Source organism: Phallusia mammillata, chromosome 3 (assembly GCF_965637545.1).
Source record: "Phallusia mammillata chromosome 3, kaPhaMamm4.hap1.1, whole genome shotgun sequence".
In the NCBI taxonomy this organism is placed as follows: domain Eukaryota; kingdom Metazoa; phylum Chordata; class Ascidiacea; order Phlebobranchia; family Ascidiidae; genus Phallusia; species Phallusia mammillata.
The window spans coordinates 29235151-29243576 of NC_137254.1; the positions used below are offsets into that span (position 1 = coordinate 29235151).

The 8426-nt window shown below is 36.2% G+C and overlaps 1 protein-coding gene across 1 annotated transcript; it reads right to left on the reverse strand.

Annotated features, from left to right (window-relative positions):
- Positions 1-1439: 1439 nt before the first annotated feature.
- Positions 1440-7975, reverse strand: LOC145219960 (uncharacterized). The gene is made up of 13 exons (XM_080087256.1): positions 7887-7975; positions 6733-6933; positions 5890-5950; positions 5575-5721; positions 4049-4148; positions 3832-3926; positions 3572-3702; positions 3391-3445; positions 3093-3255; positions 2744-2916; positions 2030-2135; positions 1804-1907; positions 1440-1556 (listed from the first exon to the last, which is right to left on the reverse strand). Exons 1-13 carry the CDS (start codon positions 7973-7975, stop codon positions 1440-1442), a joined length of 1542 nt encoding a protein of 513 aa, XP_079943382.1.
- Between the last annotated feature and the right edge of the window lie 451 nt (positions 7976-8426).

An 8426-nucleotide genomic window follows, 5' to 3' on the forward strand; every position in this document is an offset into this window, starting at 1 on the left:
AGGCTTTATTAATTCAAAATTTCAAGGTTGAAGCAACAACTACGGGAGTATAGTTCCTAAGCTTGATATTAGGTCCTCTTCATGTTGTGAGAATGTTTGTTTCTACTGTTATAAAATCATTGATTGTCCAGTTTGCTAAGTAATGTCAAAAAAATGTTATGGTAGTTACAGGCGTATTTGTGCTTATTTAAACAAAAACGCGACAAATTAGAAACATATCACGCTTTTGACCAGGTATGATGTTGGCACGATTAGAACCAGTTGTTGGCTAAGGTGAGTTTTGCATCGCAGTGGACAAACTTGTTTGCTAACAACCATCACTTGTATGATGTTATCACTTGTCTGCTATTAGAGAAAATTCCTAAATTCTAAATATTTTTGCGCAATTCGAGCAAACTGAATGACTGGGTTTCGCGGATGGTTTGCTTTCTGACAGGCCAGAACGATGACACATCACATCGCGACTTAGAGGTCACCTTACCACGCGGAACTCTAAATGTGAAACACCCACGACAGGAGTCTTTCCAGATCTGGCGACCCCTACTAGGAAGCTGACATGTGCAGCATACGAGGCAGGCAACGGTGCTTGTGATTCGACTTTCGGCAGATTCTCCACTGTGCCTGCGTAGCTCAGTTGGAAGAACGTGAGTCCCGGAAAGACTCCTGTCGTGGGTTCGAATCCCAGCGCAGGCTAGATTTTTGTAGCCGGCGCCTTGACATATGGTGGTGAATGTTTGGTGATCGGCTGATTTGGTATGGCGCCTTCCATGGGCCTGGCGTAATGTGATTTACTGTACATTAGGTTGAATTTACCAGGTGGTTTAAATCTTGACGATCAGCATACAATTATTGCCTACTGTTTTTGCAATTTCCCACTGAAGTTAGTTTATGTGGGCGCTTTTTAGATGGCTTAACACAAGAAAGGCTTCAATGTTTTTCCGACAGTCATTTATTTAAAGCAAACGTTTGTTTATGCACATCTACTGCAAAGCGAAAAAACTACAAGCATCTACATTTTTGCACTTTTGGTTTTAAAAATGTTTTACAGCTTTTGTAGTCTGTACTTCAAACACAAACAACCAACTAAGCCGTTGACCAAGCAGTTTTAAATTTGCATTTAAAAAAAAATTAGTCATGTTTAAGTGTTTCTAATGTTTAAATTTTTAGTAACATTGACCTAACTGCAAATGTGTTTAACTTAAATAGCCAAAACCTAAATACAATCTGCTTGTGCTTATCAGTGCTTACCAAAAACTGAAATGTGAATGTTTATGAAGTAGCCAATGATCATTTTAATACTTAAAACCAGGTTTGGTTTGCATGATCGTATATGTAATGCAATTAATTGTTACTTCAATTTTATTATGTAGCCTATGTGCATTTTATAAAATAAAGGGTTATATATGTAATATACAAATATAAAATACAAATTGCTTTTATCATTCTTCAGTGACTGGGCCCGACTTTGGAAAACGAACTTCTTTTCTCAGCTGCGTTTGTGTCCAGGGAATCTCCTTTTCATTATCCTTCATACGTTTTCTAACTTTGGTGAGTATCTAAACCATGAAACAAATTCTTTTTGATTGACACATTGCAATGTGTTTCAAAAAGGCATGTTTTGTAATTTGACGCTTGACATAAACTTTTTTACGGAAGAACAAGACAGATAATCCACTTCCTTGGGATCCCAAAATAACACTTTAATGTTTACGTGGCCTACATTATGTGGTTTACATTATCTGTACTGTTAGGTTGGACAGTATCAGCTACCGAATTTGTATGTAGTAAAGCACATACATTTACCTTGAACAAGTCGTAATATTCTTGATGCTCATCATATTCCACAGAATGAAGCAACGCATCATAAAATGCAGATATGCCTATTCTATTTGGGTTGTTTGCCCTCCCTGAACAAACAAAGTGTTTAATAAAAAGTACAGTAGTCTGTTAATAATTATTTGAAAGCCAAAAATCCAAATCACATAATTTTTTGCGCCTAGATGTTTTACCATCGCAAGTTGAGACTTACCTGATGATGAAAATGTAATAAGAACATCTGCCTCCGGATGAATGTAAGTTTGGTTAGCTTCCGGCCCTTCTTTGATAGGATCCCTTGACCAGTCTACCTCTGATTTCTATGCCAACAAGAAACATAATTATCTTTAAAGAACCTAGAATCAATCCATTAGGCAGTATCTGGCCCACTGACATGGAGCATGCTTGTTGACGGTTACTGTATCTTTTTTAAGTGTATATATAAATATGGAAATAGGTGCACATTAAAACAGAATCAGTCGATAAAATTTGAATAAGGATATGACGATGCCATAGCCAAAAAATAAGTTTATCGATTGATTCTGTTTCCTTGGGATTCCATATTTACCTGTTTCCATATTTAGATATACACTTGAAAAAGATAAATAGAATAGAATTTACAAAGTATAAACGCACTTAAATAAAAGTTATAAGTCGTGATCACAAGCGAAAAAACAAACAACAAGACAAAATTATCCTATATCGAAACTTTAGTGTCAAACAACGCATTTCACTACAGTCTAATCAACCATTATTAATCAAATTTTATTTTATCCAATTACTGTTTAATAAGCTGAATAGTAAGAATTTTGTTTTCCAACTACATTTTGTTTAATTTTTGAAATATTTTGAGACGCATAGAATCGTTTTACTTGGTCCTTGGCTCTTAGAGTAACTTGTGGAACTATTCGAATCAATAATTCCTTACTTGTACAAAAAACAGCTTTGGTTTTTCGATCCATTCTTTGCTTCCTTGCACCAGTGACGTCACTTCGCTAAGGTTATAAGACTCATCTTGGTGTTTAAGGACAAATTTGTCCCCTTTATCGCGTTCTGATATAATAGCACACACCAAACTGTCTCCGCTATATCCTTGTACGTCTAAAATAGTAACAAAAAGCTTAACACAAGCAAATCAGAGTAATTACGCGATGCGGACGCAGATGGGCAATTCTGCTAAACTTCATTCGTTTTCACTTAACCACAATCGTTCTTTTTGTAACAAGTTTGTGTAAATGTAACTGCCCGTTTATAGTAATAAAAGTAATTGCACTTACAATCCGTAAGTTTGTGCAACAAAGCTTCTTTTCCACTTTCAATGATTTTCATGTTGCGTTCGTCGTTTTGCAGTTCTTGGCAGACAATTTTTACATTACTTTCATAAAACCCCCAATACTTTGCGACTTCACGAAGTGCAGCTATATCAGTAGGAAACTTGGTCTAAACAAGTTGCAGCAGGTATAAACTATTTTCATACATTTGAAATTCTTCTTATCAAACTATTACCAATAAGATGAAGCTATTTTCAAAACAAAATCGTATGCATACATACATTTTCAAAAAAAGTTTTTTTACCGTATCACCAACAATAAGAAAAAGTCCTCGGCTTCTTAGGGATGTTTCGTAGACCCTTTTAAAAAATTATTTTATTCTGTTGTCCCAAGTTGGTACTATTGTTGTCATTGTTTTATTTATAGACCGTTACTTTTGACGAACTTTATATTTTTTAAGTGGCATATTTTTGGACAGCACATACCTAGTACTCGGTTGGTGGCTGGTAGTAGGTTCCAAAAAAAATGTTCTGGTCAATTTTGTTGTGCTTGACGCCATTATTTTTGATGGAGCGTCTTCATGTTTTTCCAAGTTATGCTTCATTATTGTCATAACCTTTGTAAATCAACAAAGATTCCTTTGTCAAAGAGATAAGTTATATGTAATTCTACAACCATCAATAACAAAATTATTGATTTAAATTGTAACAAGCGTGTTGTTTTATTCAAAATTATAAAACTCAACCTGCATAATTTCCAAATTTTTCCACTGGTTTAGACTTTTGCACATTTCCTTAATAAACGGTGATCCTTTCGTACGATGACGGAAGGCCTTTTCACCTATGTTAACGTTTTTAGAATCTTATTACAGCGGTTATAACCATTAAAGACTTTATTTCAAAACAAAACGTGTTTTTTCAGATACATGCAAAATGTTGCATGTTTGTTACATCAAAACTCACCGTAAACGGTAGCAAAAGTGATCAATACATTTTCGTCGCAAAAAACTTCAATGTGGTGTTTGATTTCCTTCTCATCAGATGCACCACTACCTCTGCATGCCTGGTAAAAGTTTTTAGCATAGTAACGAACTTGATGTGAAATAGGTTGCCATTTACGAGGTTTTTACTTTGTTAGTAAGTACATTTTGTAGGTACATAAGAGCAAAAACAAATTTGTTTTAATGAGCTACAACGACTTTGCAAACGAATCCCTTAACTTAAAGAACTCCAAAGATTTTGGTGCTTAAATCAAGTACTATAAGAACTCCAAAGATTTTGGTGCTTAAATCAAGCTGATGTTGGGTACAATCGTTTTGCCTAAACTTAAAATTACCTGGATACAGAAATGTCCAACAACGTTTTTGTCTTTACTTTTTCTTCGAAACTCTGCAACGAAGCTGCTCAATCTGAACTTTTTTCCTTTGACACTAGTAAACCGGTTTTCCCGACCATGGCTCAAAATCGCGCAAACAAAATAACGATCATGTATATTTAGGTCTCTGCATGCTGTAAACAAAATACGGTTATTTGTAAATGATTTTCGTCAAAAACTTGCAGATTATTTAGCGTTTTTTCCCGGCAATTATGGGTCCCCTTCCCTGAAGGGGACACATATTGATTTTACTCGAATTTGATTGTTTTTGTTCGTATTTGTTCTTGTTTGTTATTTCCCAAAGTTTGTCCGACCCGTTTGTCCATCACACGTTTGATGGATTTGGACGAAATTTACACAGATAGTAGATATAGTTATGTAGATGTGCATACCACTTTGTTTGTCCTGATAACCCCAGTATTTACCCCGCTAGCCACCTAAAATGACTGGGTTTGTAAACAGTGTCGGAATTGGCTGGAATTTGAACAGCTTGTGGAGTTGTTGCTCAAAACACCTCTCGGCCGGGTTGTTGCTCAAAACACCTCTAGTATTCGAAATTTTAAACAAGGAAGAAAAATTTAAATATTGGCAGATTGGGAACTTGGCCGAATGGCCCGGCGCGCCTGACCCATATACAGACATAGAAAACCCTGATCGGGATTCGTCCCCGGGAGAGTCCTGGATTCGGACTCCGTGAATAAAAAATTTATGCACTGGCAGATTGGGCTGAAATTTTGCATTTTTTAGTTTAGTGTCAAACCCCATTAGTTACACTACTAGCCCCCCCCAAAAATGGCTAAGTTTATAAAACAGTGTCGGAATCGTGTGGGGACTATGGTTATCTCTTGAAATACACTATTTTTAACTTTACATGTGTGGGAACCCATGAGTTTGTGCCTGCAGAAACAACTAAGGTTATAAAAGACGATGGCTAATATGGGACCCAATACAAAATAATCAAAGGAAATATGTTTATGTTTTAAAATAGGTTATAGTGTATGTGCAAGGGCAATATGTGCTAAGCCACCCTTCGAGTTAGCTTTCGTCTTGACTTTTTTTGTCTGTATTGTCTCGTTTTTTTTCCGGTAATTAGCTTTTGATTACTACACGTTACCTTACCATTCTCAAATTGAGTTTCAATTTCTTCCACATTTTCGTCATTAATCACTGAACTTTCCATTTGAAGATTTTGAGCCAAATCTATTAACTTTTTAACATCTTCTTGGGTTCCATGGCGTTCCTTTCCTTTTTTGTCGTAAATCTGTACAAATCTCAAAATATAACTTTAAGAAACTTGTTATCAACTAAACATTTAAAAGCGTTTGATTTAAGTATAATCGGTAGGTAAATACAACAACAAAGGGTGATCGACGGTTTAAGTTAAATTGACGTAAACACGACGTCTACCTTTGTACATTTGTAAACATACCTCGTTGTTGATGATGACCATGATTCCCAACCTCCCAGTCAACCACGGATCACAGTTCCGACTAAAAGATATTGAATCAAAACCTTTCCAAAAGTCTACTTAGAATTAATAGCTTCTAACCACTATTTAAATCCTTAATCTATTTATGTCATACATTTACTACTATTTATGTCATACAAAGTGGAACACTAAACAAACCAAATACCACACTTTGTTTGATATGATTGTTTTGCCACTATGCCGTCTACATTCTATAACAACTATGCTAAGCTTCACCGCGACAATTTGTCTTTTGGATTTTATGTCCAACAACAAATTATTGAATGAGTCACGCAGACTTTTGCCAAGTAAACGATTTGATAAGGTCTTAAGCAAGTGGTTGTAATTTAAAGGAAGAATCCAGATTTATTATCAACAAATTTTGTCAGGTTACGGATCGGATCAAGAACCAAAGCTTTTAGGGATAGAAAGCGGAGATATTTAACATTTAGCGACAGAACGTTATCGCACTTATCCAGTGGAAACTTGTTTATGATCGAGTCAACAGCACAACAAGGCAAAATTTTGTTCTCCCCAGGGAAACCGCTTTTTTCCCATATCCATTTCATGAAGTTTATCCGAGCTGTTCGACGATACTTTCTGGATGAAAGAAACGAATAAGTTATGCACCTTGTATCACAAAGTAACAATTAATCTGTTCGCGTCGCGAAGTAATGTAAGCATATACCTTTTAAATCTTATGCATTCGACAAGCTCAGTTGTTAGAGCCAATCAAATAACGGCAATTATGCCGTTAAAAAGGTTTTGGCAAAACTTACAAGGGAGGACTGTTGAAATTCCTACCTCTTTCTTTTTTCTGTTAGACATTCGTCTTTATAATTGCCAAATACGAAAAAAGAAGTTGCGTCAAGGCAGAGGTTTTCAAATGTTTTATGATTGGTAATACATTCGTTTTTTTGACGCAATTTCTCTTTGACTTCTGGGTACGATTGGCAACATTTTGTTGGATAGTTGACAAATTCAGTGCATTCTCCACACGAACACCTGTAAAAATGTTACCATCGGGTTATTACTGAATTCTATGCGTGTCCCGTCCGGTTTGCCAAAATGTCCCGGAGTTTGGTCTCCCACCAAAACTATATTATTAACGTGTATGTCTCTGTTTATTGCTTAGTTTGCTATTTTAAAATAAGCAGTATTGTTAGTATAAATGTAAGTTGATTAAATATTGGCAATATTTTCGAAATTCTACATTTCACAAATGTTTGCTCTTCCCAGCGGAAGAGGCTATAATTGCATTATATACAGCTTTTCGGGGACGAAGTCTGAAAGTTATAACTGTATCTAAAACTTTTCGGTCTTACTTTTTTTCTTCTCCAAACAGCTGAGCTATACGAAAAATTAGACTCATTTGGTGGCTGTTATAAACGTGCTTGTCCTGGTTGTGTGGTTGTTTGAATGTTGTTATTAATTAAAGTTGGGTGTTAGCAGTTCAAGAACCACAGTAGCGTATTGTATTATAGTACTTGGTACGGAACATGTTGCATTGAGCTCACCTCGTTGCAACAAATGTACACACACTACGTTTTTACGTATCGTACCTTCAAAATAAACAAATCGAGTGCTATCTAAACAGCCGGCGCCACGAAGAGCCGATTCAAATTTTTGTGCACAAAAATCACTGGTTATTACAACAAACGCTTTTCTTCGCTTCAATAACTATTGTCTAAAAATATTAATAAAGTACCTGCGCGGGCCGAACTAAAAGTGAATGGTAAATTATGGCATTACTATAATTTCGCTTATTTAAAAGCGCCGAAGCACTTTTTAAATCGTGCTTTGTAAATCAATGTCGTTGTTCCAGAATTAAGAAGTTGTTGCGGACTCCCTGCAAACGCTTTGCGGACCCCGGGTTGAGAACTATTGCTTTAAAACATTTAAAAATTCAACGCCAACGTTTTTTTAATCACAATTTCGCTTTTTTACAGAGAACTTGCCATGGCAAACTTTTTTTCTTGGTGTCTTCATCCGAATCCTGCACAGCAATTGGATTGGAGCAGGAAACCGTTGCCTCGCTTTCACTCATAACGGCAGGTAAACAACAAATTCAAACTTGGGAGGTCGTTTTCGATTAGGAATTTTATTCTTTGTAAGCCTGATGTCAATGCTAAATCAACCCCTGTTGCAATGACAACCCGAGCAGCTCACAATGTACATACACTTCACACATAAATTGTCATGTGAAATGGTACGAATTTACTGTGGCGTTAAATAAATAGTCTTTTCCGCAACGCTTCACCTGTCACCGTGATAAGCTAGTTAATCCGGAAGCGCACAAACCTTCATCTAACGCTTTGTTTTATGCGTCATTTAATATTTTCCATAAGGACTAACTGATATAGATAGGACATAAAGCTCCTATTTGATCCCACACAACTGAGTATGCTCTAGAGCAGGGGTGTGCAACCTTTTTCGTCGGTGGGCCATATAACCAATTTCGGACATCAAGCGAGGGCCACACAATTTTTTTCATGTGC